The 18,635-nt window shown below is 45.1% G+C and overlaps 1 protein-coding gene across 1 annotated transcript in view; it reads right to left on the bottom strand.

Moving 5' to 3' along the window:
- ASS1 (argininosuccinate synthase 1) overlaps nucleotides 1–18,635 on the bottom strand; it is a 76,503-nt gene that overhangs the window by 13,072 nt on the left and 44,796 nt on the right. Inside the window, exons 11-12 of the mRNA XM_082208497.1 lie at nucleotides 18,351–18,415; nucleotides 10,742–10,873 (exon numbers count right to left, since the gene is read on the bottom strand). Of these exons, the coding sequence (XP_082064623.1) occupies nucleotides 10,742–10,873; nucleotides 18,351–18,415 (197 nt within the window). The remainder of the gene's footprint in view (nucleotides 1–10,741; nucleotides 10,874–18,350; nucleotides 18,416–18,635) is intronic.

Genomic DNA, 18,635 nt, shown 5'->3' with positions numbered 1-18,635 from the left:
TTAAATAAGGTGGCCCAACTTCAAGCTCTGGCCCTCCATAGGTTGCTGAGCTACACAGATAACATAGGACTTCACCCTTGTTGATCACGTAGGAAACTGCCTTTTTCTGAATAAAAAAATTCTTTCCAGTAGCACCTTAAAGACCAACTAAGTTAGTTCTTGGTATGAGCTTTCGTGTGCATGCACACTTCTTCAGATACACACATTTTGACTATGGCAGACCAACACGGCTACCTATCTACTGCCTTTTTCTGAGTCAGACCACCGGTCCATCAAGCACAGTATTATCTACATGGACTGGCAGTTGCTTTCCAGGGTTTCTGACAGCCCTGGAGACAGAGGAACACATATGACACTTCTTTACAATGGGTGGTATTCCAGCCATACAAAAGTTTATAATTTCTATATCTCAAAACACACCCTCTCCATCCAAAAAGAGCAGGGGCATTATCACAGTTCAAGGACTCATTCCAACAAGAAACTGCTGACCACTGCCACGTGTGGTGTGCTGCATTGCTGCAGCTTCCCTAGTGAAACACCAGAAGATTGTAGACCAGAGCCAGTGAAGGGTGTGGCCTGAAAAAGTGTGGCCTGGGGAGAGTCATGAGGGCCAGATAAAGAGATATGCAGAACCACATTTGGCCCCCAGGCAGGACAGAGGTATTCTACCTCTGCTCTCACTCCTTGAGTAAAAACAATTAGACCCACAGAACTTTAGATCATAGAACCCCCTGCAATGCAAGAATTTATGTCCACCAGTGGTAGCTACTCATAATGCAGGGAAGCTAGGCATGGATTTAGGGAACATAGGGAGGGTCTAGACATCCTGCCAGTGCTGGATGGTGGGAAGAAGTCAAGAGCTGAGAACCAGAGGTCAGGATTGAAAAGCAACCACAACTGAAGGATCTGAAGAGCAATGTTAGAGACATGAAGTGTAGGTGGGTTCCCATGAGGCAAGACACAGAGATAGCATCAAGAACCTTTACTGAACTACATAACTGGGAAATAGAGGCAAAGCAACTACTTATATACATTTCTGAAAGCCTGGGCCACTGAGATTGGCTGTCTACACTTCCATACTGCGAATCATGACTCAAGAGTTCAAGAGCCAATGGCAGAGGCCAAAATCCTGAAACGTTCTGTGATTGGACAACATGTACTGAATCAGAACACAGGAGCTCAGAATCCTTAGTCCTGAGTCAAGCTCAGGCAAACACAGACCACTGAATGCATAACAACACACATGCTTGAAGTCAAATAAAGCTTGTCAGGAATTGCCACTGAGGCAAGAAACTCTGTTAATTCTCCCTGCCTAGCCAACCTCAATAGCCAACCTCAGTGAAGTCAGCCAGTAACGTTCTTTGCTGAGAAACTGCAGTGATAAGGCTTGCCAGAAGGGAGCCAGCCGTTCCCAGCTCTTCACGTGACAAGCTACAGTGATGCAACTTGCCACATAGGGCAGTGGTCAGCAGTTTCAGTTGCCCCCATCTTTTCCACTCTTCACCCCACCCCCATCCATCTTTCTTCACCAATCTCCAAAACCTTTGCCTCAGCTTCTGAAATTGGGAGCATTGAGTTGCTCCCAACTCCACAAATCGCATTCAGGAAAGAAATGAGGAATGCCAAAGTAATGGAGACACCTTCTGTCTCTCCCAACATTTCCAAAACCCTTGCAGGTCACTGTTGGAACATGACAAAGAGGCAGAATCTTGGTAATCGGCAATAATATACATGTAACATTATCAAAGACCATCTGGGGGGAATCACCTGAAACCAGGCAGCTGCAGTGCCTGGAACAGATGGCAGAAAGCATTCAGGTGGGTATGCATTTCCACGGGCAAGGCTTCCTGCCTACACAGGGGAACAGGAGCACCAGCAACAAATTCAATCTCACAAGAGGAACAGGAGCAGCTTGGACAGAATTTGGACCAAGAGCTAGAGACGATCAAGGATTGGAATAGGAAGACAGGAAACAAAGCCTTCTCAAGCCATATTTCCCTGTGGAAACCACTCTTTAGCACTCAATCAGAGCAAATGGCAATTTGGGTTTTCTCTGGATGGATGTTTGCTCTGATTTAGCACTAAAAGAGCAAGTTTTCCATGGGAAAGGAGCAGGGCAAGGGGAAAACCACTCAGACCCATGCCTAGGAAGCATGGGTCAAGTAGAAAACCACTCGGACCTGTGCTTTCTAGCCACAGGACTTTGAACAGGCATGAATTTCCCCAAAATCCTGGTAGCTGGGCATTGCTGGGAGACCCCTATTCCCTTCCCAGAGTGATTTAGCAATCAATCCTTCTTCACAAGAAACTCTGGGAAATGTGCGGGGAAGAGGGATCTCCTAACAACACTCAGCATCATCATTATTATTATTATTATTATTATTATTATTATTATTATTATTAAAATTTGTATACCACCCTATACCAGTAGGTCTCAGGGCAGTTCACAAACACAAAGTTACAATATAAAAGCATAAAATACATAATAAAAATAATTTAAACAATTAACAATACTAATATATAGAAACTAATAAAAAATACTCCAGACCCCACAATTCTTTGTGGGAAAGCCATGCCTGTTCAGAGCGGAATGAAAATGCTTAAAATGTAAAGAGTCATGGCTCCCCCCAAGGAATCCTGGGAAATGTAGTTTGTTAAGGATGCTGAGAGGTGTTAGGAGGCCCTCACATTCTTCTCACAGAGCTCCAATTCCCAGAATTCCTTGGGAAGAGAGATTGACTGTTAAGCCACTTTTGCCTAAAGTAAAAAAAATCTCAAATGCTGCAACCATTCTTCATAAGGGGAGTCACTCCATCCCACCTTGATCATGTTGGTTGCTCTTTTCTGAACATTTCCATATTCTACAATATCCTTTCAGAGGTGAGGTGACCAGAACTGTACACAGTTTCCCAAATGCAGTTGCACCAAATATTTGTTCCTCGGTCCCAACCACAGACACAGACTCTTCCTCCGCCATCAAGAAGTTACCTTTGAAACAGAATCCCTTGGTGGTGCTATCCCCGCCTCCCCCCCCCCTTCCAATCTGTCGTGCTTCTGCTGTCTTGGAGGCAAAACTGAACATGATAATTGGGCTTCCTGACTCTGAAGAGATAAGGCCTTTTGGAGCAAGTGAACTTTTCACAGAGGGTTCTCTTCAGAGCTCAGGGGTCTTTATCGGGTTGGAGATCAGGACCCATCTGTCCCAGGTGGACTCCCTTCCCCATCTCTTTCATATATCAAGTAACCTCATGCCGTCACTCAAGCAAGGGGGGGACAGTCTCACCTTTCCCTACAGATCATGGCTGAGGGGGCATCTGTCTACCCTGAGCTGCCTCCTTGCCATTGTCACCAGCCCTCTGGTGGGAGGGAGTTCAGACTCTGGGAAACACAGGACACAAGAAGGTACCTTATCCTGATTCAGGCCACTGGTCTATCTAGCTAGCTCATAATTGTCTGCACTGACTGCACAAAGCTCTCCAAGCTTTCTTGCAGGAATTTCTCTCTCATCAACGGTAGGACCAGTCCATTTTCTTAATGGTAAAGACTGTCCTCTTCCTGGACACTGCCCTGGATTAGTTGCTACTCCTGCTGCCAATTAGTCCATAACACTGCCAGAGGAACAGACAGAGGATGAAAGAACTATCCTATTTCACTGTTTTTGGTGATCAGAACAGTTTATCCCTTTAATCCCTTTGCACTCTCACTTACACACAGGTGGCTCCCTCACCACCGCCGCCGCCCTCTGCTTTTCATTCGCAGCTGGCCACAAGTGCTGATGCAGTGAACAAAACATGTTTGCCTAGGTCGCACTGTAATTGCTTTTATAATTGCATTGAATCAAAGGTGGTCAACCTGTGCCTGGGTTAACACAGAACTGCAACTGCAAGAAGGGATTTGCACCATGGAATACTCTGGTGTAGTCATTTAAATAAATGCCTGCCCCTAGAAATCTAGCATGTGGGCAGGAAGACTAGGCTTCCTTTCTAAGAGCACAAAAGTTCATTATGCAAGCCCACACCTACTCACTGAAATGCAAACCTCAGACACAGGATTATTTTATTATCCAGGTAGATAAGCATAGAATACTATGCATTTGGGGAAATGTTTGAGGGTATGCTGCCTGATGTCAAAAGGCAGAGAGTTCCAAAGGGCAGATGCCATCAGGCTAAAAGATTGATCCCTTACAGATGCAGAATGGGCGTTATGAGGCACCTGGAAAAGTTCCAGTTCCACTGATTCAAGTAGCTGACTGGGTAGAGGTGAGCTAAGGTGACCTTGCAGGTAAATTAATCATTATGATTACTATTAAACGTATTAATATCCTGCCTTTCGTAGGTGCTGCCACACTATTATTTTGTTGTTATATATGAAATCAAAATTGTTTCACTTGTTTTTGCCTCTGGCCCTGCCCACCGCCAGCACATGGCCCGTGGAAAGCTCTCTGGAAGTCAAAGAGGCCCTTGGGCCTAAAATCTTCCACCCCACCCCCAGTTTAACATAATCACTTCCTTAAAACACCCTTCTCCCTTTTTCTCCATCCACTATTCCTCCCCCCCCCCACCTGCCCCTTCAAAGCAAATTTCCTATTCAACGGGACACTGCCCCCTTTCTTAGTCACCTTCTCACTTTGTAAGAGTAATTCCACTCCTAATCCTCGCAGTGGAGGGACCGTGGGAGAGATGGCAAGATTTCCAACACCTGGCTTCTACCTGGCAGCGAGAGAGAACAAAACGGGGGAAGTCTCTCGCATTTGCCGTGCCACCTTTCCCACAGCACGATGGGGAGCAGGGGAGGGGGATTTTGCGGGGGGGGAGGGAAATGACAACCGCTAATTGCCTTAAATTCAGAGAGACTAGTTACAATAATTAGGTGTTTAAGGAAGACAGGGGCATGAAAGCCTGGCCTCCAGCAGGTTCCCTCTGCTGAGTGGAGTCCTCTGTGATCTGCAATATTGTTATTTGGCCTGTGTTTATTGCAAATTTTTTTTTAGGAAAGAAAATGCTTTTTTTAAAAAATATATTCTTCTCTTTGCCTAAATGGTTTATTTATCATCTTGCAAATGGTTTCTGTTCTTAGAATGGAAAACATCATAAGCCCGGAGTGGGCACAGCTGTGAGGGTTGGGTTTTTAAAAATTAAAAATAAAAACTTAAATGGCTTTTTTTATTTAAAAGAAGAGGTGTTGTATGCTGGCACTCAACTTTGATTCTTCGGAGGTATGTTCCCACCCTGTTGCAAAAGCTCAGGGCAAGCTGCAAACGATAGGACCTGTTCTGTGTCAAATGTTCTCCAAGAGACTTCTTAAGAAAATAAAGAGCCTGCTGGATCAAGCCAACAACCCATCTAGCACAGTGTTCTGTTCTCACACGGGCTACTCAGATGTTTGTGGGAAACCACGAGCAGGACTCAAGCACAACAGCCTTCTCCCCTCCTGTGGTTTCCAGCAACTGGCATTCAGAACCATTACTGCCTCTGACCATGGCAGTAGAATGTTATGGGACAAAACAACAACCCACAAAAAAAAACTGCTTGAACACAGACCTAGTGATCTCAGACCTGTGCCTAGAAAGCACAGCCCCGAGTAAGACAGTTCTCTATGTTCCTATTTAATTCAGCCCTCTGTTTAGAACAATGAGGACTGGAAGCTTTTTACGTGAAGGACCACAGCTCAGTGACACAGTGCATGCTTTGCTTGCAAGAAGGCTGCAGGCTGAATCCTTAACATCTCCAGGCCGGACTGGGGTGAGGCTCCTGCCTTAAACCCTGAGGAGCTTCTGCTAGTCAGTGCAGACAACATTGAGCTAGATGGACCGCTGGTCTGGCTCTGTTTAAGGCAGCTTCCTGCGTATTTTTTCTTTAAATCTGGGAAACAGACTGAAGAAGGGCAAATAAACATAGTTCTACCACCCAGACCGTCTCATAATGGAGGGGCTTCCCATGCCAGCCCCCATCTGGAATGTCACAGCCTCTAGCCTCCAGCACAGCCGTTCTTTCTGCCCCTCCTTCTTTTCACCCTCCAAATTGCAGCAATTCTGTAATAGCTGGCCCTGCTGACCACAGGACTGATTGAAATGTCAGAGGTAACAGTCTCCTTTTCTCCCCACTACCACTCTCCCTCACACACACCCAAAAAAGCCTTCTCAGAGCTACCTTTGCAAACCAGAAATTTCACCTGCCATTTCCCATGGTTTGCTCATACAAAAGATGACCAGATCCTCAATCATGGGGAGTGAGGGGGAAAGGGGGATGCACAGTGCCCCAGTGTGGGCTCAGCATCACATAGCAGGTTTCCTTCAAGAAGGAAAGGAGGAACAAATTAAACCACAAAGATCCAACAATATTTTGCTGGAGCAACAACAAAATCTGCTTCTTAAAAATCCTATCTAGATTATTTCCAACCAAGCATCTCCCCCAGTGCACAAAATTTTACAGTACTTCTAAAAAAAACTTGGGTTGATTGAACTAAGTCCTACTCACAGCACACCCATTGAAAAAAAGGGTCAGAAAAGGGCAAGGGAAATGATCAATGGGATGGAGCAATTCCCCTATGAGAAAAGGATGTAGCATTTCGGACTTTTCTAGTTTAGATAAAAGGCAAGTTAGAGGTAACATAAAAGCTGTTTATATAAATGATGTATGGCATAGAGAAAGTGAACAAAGAAAAGGTTTTCACCCTCCCTCCTAACATTAAGGACTCAGCTACACAGCTCCAATAAAACATTTTAAATGTCTTGTAAAGGGCAATATACAAATGTGACACTAGATGGAAACAGTGAGCTATGCCAAATTTAATGCATTTTTCAAAACTTTTTTTAAAAAAGCATTTTCACAGCATTTTAATTTTTTTTTTAAAAAAATACATAGATTCCACCTAAAACTTGTAGACATCCAACAGAGATGAATGTTGGAAGATTCAGGACAAATACAAGGAAGTCATTCTCCACACAGCAAAGAGTTATGTAAACTATCGAACTTGCTTCTGCAGGGAGTGGTGATAGCCACCAACTTGAATGGCTTTAAAAGAGGGTTGGACAAATTCAAGGAGGAGGATAAGGCTGTCCAGGGCTACTAGCCACAATGGCTATGCTCTGCCTCCGGGACTTTAGGCTGCAGCAATGCTTTTGAATACCAGTTGCTGGAAAACACAGGGAGTTCTCTTGTGGGTTCTGCTTGCAGGTTTCCCACAAACATCTGGTTGGCTACTGTGAGAATAGGATGCTAAACTAGATGGGCCGTTGGCCCAATCCAGCAGCGCTCTTATTATATTCTTAAATTAATGGGCCTACATTAGCCATGCTTTCAGCCTGCAGGGAAGGGCCTGTGGCCCCTCCATTTGTTACTCAACTACAACTCCTATCATCCCTGACCACATTGGCTGCAGGAGCTGATGGGAGCTGGAGTCCAATCAGCATTGGGAAAGCCTCAGGACTTCCTTCCCTACTGCAGGGAACTTGGAAAGACCTGGGGGAGATGGAGCGTCAGGAGGGAGCTGTCCAGCAGCAAGAGCAAACATGTTCCACTCACAGAGTGCTTGCTAGTTTCCAAGAAAGCAAGACTACAGGAGGGGAATCAGGTTTTTGGGAACCCAGAGAGCTGCCAGAGAAGGCAGATACTGATCCAGCTCAACTAAAGCCCTATGGTCTCATGCAGGCTTGATGCTAGAGTCTCATCTCTCAAGCAGAGCTGCTCACAGTTTAAAGGGGTGGTGTTCTAACGGAAGGAAGCCAAGCACTTTACTACTGTTGGAATGGTCTCTGATTATCCTCAGCTTTCTTCAAAGGGGGCAGTTTGGATCTGTGGAACAGACAAAGATATTGGGGCTCCATAACACTCATTCTGCATTTCCAATAAATTGATCTATTAGCATAGCAGCACACAACCTTTGGAACTCCCTGCCTATTGGCACAAGACAGGTGCCTTCACTTTAGTCTTTCCAACACCTGCTAAAAACATTTTTATTTAGGCAAGCCTCTCCAGATATGTAGAATGCTGATAGGCATTTTGATGTGGTTTTTAGCTTATCAGTTATTTTAGTTATTTTTTAAAAAATGTTTGAAATAATTGTTTTCAAACTTTTACTGAAATTTCATTGTTTCACTTGTTTTGAAAAACTGTATTTATTTATTTTTTAAAAAACCTGTATGAAAAACAAGCCCAAGAGAAATCAACTTTTTTGCTTGAGGGCCACATTCCCTTCTGGGCAGCCACTTGAGGGACAGGTGCCTGTGGCAGGGGGTCAGAGACAAAACTGGGTGGAGCAATGGGATGTTGATTTTGGGTTGTCTCCAATTGAGTCCAACATAGATCAGGCCCTTGGACTGTCATGCAACTTAGTTATGCCTAGCAAATTCAATGTGTCTGAATAGGACTGGGACTGGTGACAACTCTTTACCTTTGTATAGCAGGCTAGTTTCTATACACACAACTCTCTGTCCTCCATCCAGCAAGCTAAAGGCAGGACACACCTTCTAGCCAAGCTAAAAACACGTGAGTAGGCGCAAAGCAGAGCTGGTGGGATTGTGGCCTAGGGAGAGGTCAGAGGACCAGACAGAGAGTTCCAGATGTGTTGGGATGTCAGAGTTTTGTTTCTTAAGGAACGAAGCAGAGTTAGGTCAAGGAAACCACCAAGAGAGATCGAAGACTGCAGACAAGGAGGGGAGGAACCCCTCCTCCAGCTGTGTGCTAGTGGGCAGAGACCAAAGTAGTTTAGGATTTCAGGGTGGGTGATGTAAGCAAACAGGAGGAGAATGTTAGGTTTGCAAGCAGTTTGGAAAGCAGAGAAAGGTGGGGCAGAACATGATGTTGGCTGATAGTGGCAAGCTGATAAAAAGGAGACAGAGAGCATGGTTTTCAGCTGTTCTTTGAATCCAATGCTGTGCTTATGGAGGAGCCTAGGGCCTCTTGGGAAGTGAATGCTCTGCAAACGCTTCATCTAGGTTCAGGTTGTATATATGTGTGAATAAACCATATATCATAAAGACACCACAGTCTCTGCTGTGCCTCATTGTCTGAAAGGAAACACGAGCTCTGGGTAAAATGCACCTGCAACCCCTGGAATCCTACACTGCTGGAGAAGATAGGGGTGGAATGTAACAATAGCAAGTGTGTCAATTACACACAGAGACTCAGAAACTACATCAGTTACTGATGGTGCTCAAATCTAAAGCTGTTTCCCTTGAAAGGGATAGAATATTTGCAAATGCTTAACAGGAGAGGTGCAGTGAGCACTTCTAAGATATCTGCAGACCCCAAGATCCAGACACTTACCTAAATTCATATTTAACACCAAATGATTAGCACAAAATGTTAATGTCTCAATGTATGCATTTCTAGATGCATCTTATCCCCCAGAATAAGGATTTTAACACATTTTGGTCATTTTGTGTGTGTTTTAAGCCAAGGACTGCATTGCAAGATTCAGAGCCCTGCAAAAGGAGCTTTGCATTCCAATCTTCACATTAGTTGAAGAAGCATGGATCAGGCCCATTCACATCAAAATTGAATCCCTCAACCATCCCAGGTGGGGAATTATGACTTTGTTCTCCAGCTGGTGACTTGTGGCTGGGAATTATCTATTTCATAACTTGGTCACTGGCTGTGTCAGGAGAGGGCTTTGGGAGGCCACAGATTCAGACATGGCACCATATTGCAGATAGGAAGGTTTACAAGGCTGCTAGCCAATCACTGAAATCACAGTCTGATTGTGAATTGTTCCATCAGTATTGCACTTGCAGATGTTGGATAAAAAGAAGAGTTAGCAAAAAGCATGCTTTTGTCACATGCTCAGATATCTGAACATGAGGCACATCATCATGAGAAGAGGCATCCCCTTCTATAGGAGGAAGAGAAGGAGAAACGCCTCTTTTTAAAATTTTCTGGTTTCCCCCTTTTTTCTTCTTCCTGTACACTTTGTGATACACCCTCCCCAAATAGCCTCCTTGAAAACATTTCATTGAAAGTCAGGGTAAAAAAATCCAAAAAAGAATTAGCAAACAGTTAAATACAAAGATGGTGATTGCCTTCTTTGGTTTTTAGAATCCTTTGCAATACACACACAAACACACATATAAAGATATATACAGTGCGTTTCTTCTAGTTAAACGGGTGCTGGTACTCACCATGAAGTTGTTACAGTAAGCGCCACATTTTTAACCAGTGCTTTTCTTCGAGAGAAAAAGGGGCAAGTACAGCATACCTTTGAGTACCCCCCAAGCACTCCATATCTGTTATGATTACTTATATTTTTCAATTTCTTGTTTGTTTGTTTTAAAACTGACTTATTGTTATGTTGTTGCCTTTGTTACCATTTATTATCTGCCCTTCACCTTAAGGTCCCAGGGAAAATTAAAACAATTGAAATATGATGTTAATCTTAGCAGATTAAATTTGTGAGTCTCCCCCTGTCCAACTAGTTAATGGAACAAACGTTATGGGCCTGCAATTTCCGTATTTCATATGAAATCTGGAAAGAAAGATGTAACATGAAAGTGTGGACTGACAGTTGCTTATACCTTCAAGTGTGTGTGTGTGTGTGTGTGTGTGTGTGTCGAGGAGAGAACTAGGTTAAATTTGTCTGGGCAACTGAGCCACCCCTAAACTACCAGGAATAAGCAATGGTAGCGAGCGACATCTAAGATGCAGACTTCCTCTGTTGCTTTATACCAAAGCATAAATGAAAAACAGAGAGAGGCACTCTTGGAAGGAAAATGATTTTGTTTGTTTGTTTGTTTGGTGCTACATACCATTGTACACCAGCTCAGCAAATTTCAAGGCCAACGCTTGCTTGATTCTCCTCACTTCCCGGTCCATGGTGAAGGCCTCAATGTCTAAATGAGCATGGTACAGTATGGTCCCCGCCGGAGTCTCGTAGATACCTAGCCATTTCACGAGGCAGGGGGAGAAAGAAAGAAAGAAGATGGGGGGAGAAGAGAAGAAGGGGGAGGGGGAGAGGAATGAATGAGACCCAAACTGTCAGGAAATGACAAAAAATAATGATTTGGCTGACAGAAGGAGCCGCAGTCCTGGCTCCATTCACTCTCAGCTTGCCGTAAAATGCATGTGTCATTATAGTCATGCTGAGGCCGAGACAGTCCACTCCGCACCTTGCGGAGAAAATTTCTAGATTCCCTTCTTTGAAGAGGCACTCCAACGAGGCTAAATGACAGGGTTTTGGAGGCGACTCCCCCCACTGAAGCAAGCCCACCGGTCTGTGCCTGAAAACCTGTAATTAAACAAGCCACGCGGGGCAAAGTCGTGGGGGTTTGGAAGAAAACCTTCCCCCTCGCTCCCCCCGCCCCGCAACATGGTTCCACCGAAGAAGAAGTGAAAGCCCCTCTCCCGTCTCAGCTGTGACAAAAAATGGAGGGTACCTGAGAAGGTGGGGGGACGGTAGTTTTAATCTACCTTCACTTGGGGGCTGCCAACCCAGACTGTCCCCGCCGCAATCTGTTCCTCATCTCCAAGCTTAATTCAGTTTAGGGGATATGGGAGAATGTCCATTCGGAGTCCACATTTTAACATGTGATTTACCTTGTGTTCTGTTTGTAGCAGGATGATGCATAAAACACAGCTTTCCTTTGAAATCCATCCATGCAAAGCAGGTTCCATGACCAGAATGAAATAGAATAAATGTGTGGAAATAACGCAAGGAAATGCATTGCGTGGGGAAGGGGGAGTTGCTTGCAAAAAATTACAAGTGGCAAAAGTGTACATAAATAACAGCCTTGAGAAAGGCATTCTATGGAGCGAGTTCCATAGTTTAATTATGAGCTGCATGAAGAAGGATTTTCTTTTAACTGTTCTGAATCTTCCAACAGTCAGCTTCATGGGCTACTCTGGGTTTTCTTCAGACCGCACAAATCTTTCGCCTTTAAAGCTCCATGGGATCTCTACAACTTGTGGCATTATAAGAAGGGGATAAAAACTCTCCCCCCATCACCTTCTCCATGCCCTGCATCATTTTATAAATGTCTATCCTGTCATCTCTCACTTGCCTTTTGTCTAAAGCAAAAAGTTCCAAATACTGCAACCTTTCTTTCCTCATAAAGGAGTTGCTGCATCCCATTGATCATTTTGGTCACCTTTATCTGTATCTGACGGACAAATCTTGAAGGAGGGCTGCATTTCAGTTTGCATTTTGTCTCAGAAAGTGTGAATTAGGTAATTTTCCTTTTATACGTCAATTGAATCATATTTCTCTCCCAGCTCTACTCCTGGTTCACTTTTACCCCCATCTAGCAGAAGAGTTCCTATCTAACTCAGTCCTTTCCTCACTGACTGGCAGTGGCTTTCCAGGATTTTCAGTAGGGGTCTCTCCCAGCCCTACCTGGAGATGCTGGGGATTGAACCTGGGACCTTCTGCATGCAAGGCAGATGCTCTGCCACTGGGCTATGATCTTGCCAACCCAGAAAGACTGGGGGAAGCCTGACACCTTGATGTATCTCTTTTGATGTACAGAGAAAGAGGAGAAAAAGAAATTCATGCCATGGACAGGAGATCAAAGACCTTTCATGTCTCACAGGTTGGTTTGATGAGGAACCAGCCGGACCTACCAAGTCTTGATGTTTGTGGACTCTGGCTCACAGATCTTCACAGCCCAAGAAGCTAAGAAAGTTTCTACAGCAGGGCAGAGGAACCACAGGCCTAGGAGCCAATTGTGGCCCTCCATGAGTTTCTACCTGGCCCTTGGAAGTGTCCCCAGGCCACACCCCTCAGTGGCCCTGCTTCACACCTCCAGGTGTTATTTGCCTGGATGGATGGAAATGTGTCCCTGAACTCTAACCCCACCTCTTGTTGGCTTGACGGAACATAGAGAAAGGGTGAGTTGGCATGTCTACAAACTAGCCTACTGTACAAAGCCAAAATTTACATCCATTGGTTCACCCACTCAGGCCTCTGGTTCTACCCACCACTGGCCTGCACCCCTCAAAAGGTTGCCCAGAAGGGAATGTGGTCCAGAGGCTGAAAAACATCCCACTTCCCTGCCTCACAGAGCTAGGAGGAACTGGTCTGATCCAATGATGGCAATGGCCAGGGTCCCAAGATTATATTAATCCTGGGAGGATGGAGGGGGCAGTGTGGAAACCCCAGGAGCCACTTAAAGAGGAGCTCCATGGGAAGGAATAGTGGGTGGAAAGGAGGTGGACACACACTGTCGAAGGGATCCCACTAGAAGGTTTCCAAATTCTCCCCTCAGCATTTGCAATTCCAAGTGAGCTTGCAATGTTTGGGAGTAGTTAAGTGGCAGGGCTAAGGACACATGGCAGACAGTTGCACTGGTGCAATGCGAAGGAAGAGAGGAATGTGGTGGAGGGGATGGCGAGAGAGGGAGGGAGGGAGGGAGGGAGGGAGGGAGGGAGGGAGGGAGGGAGACCATCGTTGTTCCTTAATCCCTTGAGTGTGCAGCAGAATAAAAATGTTCTTCTACACCATGGGTAGGCAAACTAAGGCCCGGGAGCCAGATGATGCCCAATCGCCTTCTAAATCCGGCCCGCGGATGGTCCAGGAATCAGCATGTTTTTACAAGAGTAGAACGCCTGCTTTTATTTAAAATGCATCTCTGGGTTATTTGTGGGGCCTGCCTGGTGTTTTTACATGAGTAGATTGTGTGTTTTTATTTAAAATGCATCTCTGGGTTATTTGTGAGGCATAGGAATTCATTCATTTTTTCTCCAAAATATAGTCTGGCCCCCCACATGGTCTGAGGGACAGTGGACCAGCCCCCTGCTGAAAAAGTTTGCTGACCCCTATACACCACAGAGGGCTTTTTAAGAAACAACAACATAGAAACAAAAATATCTGTGGCAAGACAAGGGTAGCCTCATATCACCAAATCTGCACAGTAACCCTAATCCACTCCAATTAATCTGTCTTCTCCTTTCCTCAGAAGATGTTAAAGTTAATTTGGACAGATAAAAAGCTTGGTTTTCTCTGTGTGTGTATATAAGCTTTCATCCACCCATTCCTCCTCCCTGGGCAGCCCTCCCCCTCCATATTGCCCCACACATTTCTCTGAAAGAAAAAAGGGAGTGTTAGAAATGGATTATTTTCTTCTATCTGTCTGCCTCCCCAGTTCTCTCTCTCTCTTTTTTGTTTTTGTTTGATTTGTGACAGGAACCCGAAGCCACAAAGACTGTAGGCCTGGAAGCTGGGGTTTTTTTCTTCTTGACAGTCGAAGTACGATCCACCGTGCGTGGGGGAGAGGAAAATGACAGGAGCCCGTCCTGCGTCGCCGCACAGGAGACAAGAGCCACCTTCAAAGTGACACTCACCGTCGCTCCAAGTGTCTATTTTCATCTCTCCATGTTTACAGGAAAAAGACAGAGGTGTCAGCGATGCGTGGCTCACGGCATTTCAATCACGCCGTAATTGCTGCCGTGAAAGTGGACGAGGATTGGGGGGGGTGATGGGAGGGGGGGTAATAAAAGACAGCTGCCGCTACTTAAAAATTTCTAATTTGTAACCTCGGCTGTCTGTTTACCTCCAGCAAAGCTGTTTCGGCTGCCTTGACAGCAATCCACCTGTGACACTCTGTAACCAGAGGCACTAACTCCAGCGCACTCCGGAGCATGAAAGGAGGGCGAAACCTCTCCCCTTCCATACATGAAATCACGAGAAGAGCCTGCTGGGTCATGCCAAAGGGAATCCATCCAGTTCAGTAGCCAGCCACAGACCCTCAAGGGAATTCCACAGGCAGGACACAAGAACAAGAGTATTCACCCTTCCTTTGCTTTCCAGAACTGGTATTCAGATCCATTGCTACATCTGACTGCTGGTAGACATTGGTAGTTTTCTCCTCCCATCATGTGTTTGTCTAATCCTTTTTTAAAGCTATCCAAGTTGGAAGTCATCTCTGTCTCCTATGGGAATGAGTTCCATAGTACGACAGTGACCTCACCCAGACTGCCATTAAAAAAATAGTAACTTATGGACATAAACAAATCAATAAAATAGAAATACAGTGGTGCCTCGCAAGACGAAATTAATTCGTTCCGCGAGTTTTGTCGTCTTGCGATTTTTTTCGTCTTGCGAAGCACGGTGTCGGGAAAGTTTTGGAAAAGCTTCAAAAATCACCAAAGTCTTTAAAGACCTCAAAAAAGGCTACCACACCGCGTTCTATGAGTTGCTCCTCGAAGTCAAGTCGCAACTGTATTAACAGTGTTAAGAAAAAGGAAACAAACTTGCAAGACATTTCCATCTTGCGAAGCAGGCCCATAGGGAAAATCATCTTGCGAAGCAGCTCAAAAAACCCTTTCGTCTAGTGAGTTTTTTGTCTTGCGAGGCATTCGTCTTGCGAGGTACCACTGTAAATAAAATTACAAAATGGCAGCATAGTATATCTGGAAGAGAATTAGCTTGCCAAAGTACTTAAGAGCATCAGGTAAGCCAAATTTCACATTGTACTGAGGAGACAAAGTCCTGTGCACCCCCATTAGTTGTTTATGAGATAAAATCCCTCCAAGGGGCCTAAAATCTTTCTGGGACCTCCAAGCATTTTGTTACATGTAATTTATTACTGGTTGTTTTTCCGGCTAACGCTAAACGCCACATATTTTTATATCAAAGCAAAAGTCACAAATCCTGCAAGATTTAGGGGAAACTGAGGTTCTGGCAACCCCTAGCACTCATGTCAAGAGTTCCTAAGAACTGAAACGTTTCTGTCGTTTAATGTGGACAGTTAGCTTCATGTGCCTCCACTAAGTCTCTGTGGTCCATATGAGGCTCTCCTCCAAATCACTGCCTTCCCACACTTTTCACTTCTTCAATCCATGTTTTCTTTTACTCTATCCTTTTTGAAGTATGCTTGGTGTGAGGAAATCCAAACCAACTGAGAGAAAACAGTTGGGGAGGCAGAGATCTGGAGGAACAACTCCCCTATAAAGAAAGTTTGCAGCATTTGGGACTTTTTAGTTTGGAGAACGAGGTGACATGCTAGAAGTTAATAAAATTGTGTTTCTTCCCCCCTCCTCTCGTGACCCTAGAACTCATGGGCATCCAATGAAGATGAATATTGGAAGATTCAGGACAGATAATAGAGAGGACTTCTACATGCAGCAAATAGTTAAACTATGGAACTTGCTCCTGCAGGAGGCAGTGATGGCCACCAGCTTGGATAGTTTTAAAAGAGGATTGGACAAATTAATGGAGAAGAGGGCTATCAATGGCTACAAGCCATGATGGCTATGCTCTGCCTCCTAGGCTGGCTTAACAGTCAATCCCTCTTCCCAAAGAACTCTGGGAATTGTAGTTCCAAGAGGAGAATAAATTGTCGCCTAACAATTCCAAGCATCCTAAACAAAGTACAGTTCCCAGAATTTTTGGGGGGAGCCATGGCTGTTTAAACAGAAGCTGAAGCTGAGGCTCCAATACTTTGGCCACCTCATGAGAAGAGAAGACTCCCTGGAAAAGACCCTGATGTTGGGAAAGATGGAGGGCACAAGGAGAAGGGGACGGCAGAGGACGAGATGGTTGGACAGTGTTCTTGAAGCTACCAGCATGAGTTTGACCAAACTGCGGGAGGCAGTGGAAGACAGGAGTGCCTGGCGTGCTCTGGTCCATGGGGTCACAAAGAGTCGGACACGACTAAACAACTAAACAACATGGCTGTTTAAAGTGGTACCACAGTGCTTTAAGTACACAATGCAGATGGGGCCAAAAAAAAGCAGTGTCGAAATAGCAACAGGTTTGAATAACATATCTTTTAAAAGATTTGTTGTTGTTGTTTTACGAAGAAGAGAAAACCAAAGGTCTCCCCAAGCACACACATACACATACACGCATGTATCCCTACTGCCAAAATCAGTAGTTTTCATCCTGAAACATTCTCCTCTGAAAACCTTCACCTCTAGGGGTCACCCACATAAAAGAGACATGCCATTCACTATTCCTGCAGCCGCTCCTAGAGATCTGAGGGGAGTTTGGTAGGAGAAAGGGAGAAATTGTTTCAAGGGAGCTGAAGGATCTGGAAGAATGGCACTTCCTGAGCTGCAAGCATGACTCAACATCTGCCCCTCACAAAGCCCATTCGCCGTTGCTGATATTGGGGTGAGCGTTCACACCATAGTCAATGATACCTTCAACCACCCCACCTGCAATTCTTTAGAATCATAGGATCATAGAGATGGAAGGGACCCTGATGATCATCTAGCCCAATCCCCTGCCATGCAGGAATATGCAGCTGTCCTATATCAGGCTTGTACCTGCAACCTTGGCATTATCATCACCACCACGCTCTAACCAATTGAGCTATCCAGGCTATCAATTTATTTATTAATTTTATTAAATTTATTTAATGCATTTATAGAACACCTTTTATCTCCTCGGAGGTCAAAGCGGTAGATGTGGTTCTTCACCTCCTCAATTAATCTCCACAACAGCCCTGTGAGGTAAACTGTAGGCTGAGAGGCAGTGACTGGCCCAAGGTCACACCCAATGAGCTACGCGGCCAAACAGGGATTTGAACCTTGGACTCCCAGGTCGTAGTCCTCATTTAATCCCCATATCAACCCAGTGGGGTAGGTTAGGCTGAGCTTCAATGGCAAGTGTGGGAGATTTGAACTCTGGTATCACAGGTCCTAGTTCAACACTCTAACCACCACACCATACTGTTTCCAACCTATTAGGAGCAATGATTGGAACAGACTGATCCAAGTTTTGAGTGACCTCAGAAAAGAAGGTTTAGACGTTGTCCCTTGTCTGGGGGAAACATAGGAAGCTGCCTTATACCGAGTCAGACCATCTAGCTCAATATTGTCTACACTGACAGGTAGCAGCTCACCAAGGTTTCAGGCAGGAGATCTCTCTCAATCCTACCTGGAGATGCTGGGGATTGAACTTCAGACCTTCTGCTTGCAAGACAGATGCTCTGTCACTAAGCTATGGTCCTTTCCAAGGTTCAGGAAAGGAGGAAATGGAAGTACATCTTGTGTGTTACTGGATTATAGCCAACACTAGCCCAATAATTAGGCAAGGAGTAGGGAACCTTTTGGTCCCAAAGGGCCAGATCTCCAACCAGATTTAAACAACTCAACCGCTTCCAAAAACTTAGGCAAAGAGGTGCATCTCAAAGAGGTGCATGACTAATCAACAAGGAGTACAGCAATGTTGCTAGGCCCACCTCCAAAGAGTGGGCACTTCTTGGGCCTACCACAAATAAGGCACTCCCATACACCACAATCCGTGGGCCTCAAAGTACAGTGTCACCACCAGCAGGGCCTCCACACATGATCCTGACATCCAGGCAAGCCAACATAGTAGGGAGCCCCCTTCCCTTCTGATATAGGGAGCTCAAATTAGTGTGTCAGGTCTGGGTTTAGCTGCAGCTTTGCAAGTCCAGAAAGAACAATGCTTACCTCGAGACTTCATTCCGATGAACCGGTTCTCCACGATGTCAATGCGCCCAACACCATGCTTGGCACTGTGGAGAGGAAGGAGGCGAGAGTCAATGCTCACAGGCATGGAACAGACTCCCATAATACATGCTGGACTCTCTTTCCTTGGAGGTGTATAAGAAGAGGTTGGATGGGCAGCTGCTATGTATGATCTGTTTGAGATTCCTGCATTGCAGGTGGTTGGAATAGATGACCCTTGGGGTCCCTTCCAACTCTAAAAAATCCCATGGTTCTATGTTTTTCTAA

The sequence above is a fragment of the Podarcis vaucheri genome (assembly GCF_965113315.1).
Source record: "Podarcis vaucheri genome assembly, chromosome: Z".
Taxonomy (NCBI): domain Eukaryota; kingdom Metazoa; phylum Chordata; class Lepidosauria; order Squamata; family Lacertidae; genus Podarcis; species Podarcis vaucheri.
This window is presented reverse-complemented; position numbering and strand designations above follow the sequence as displayed.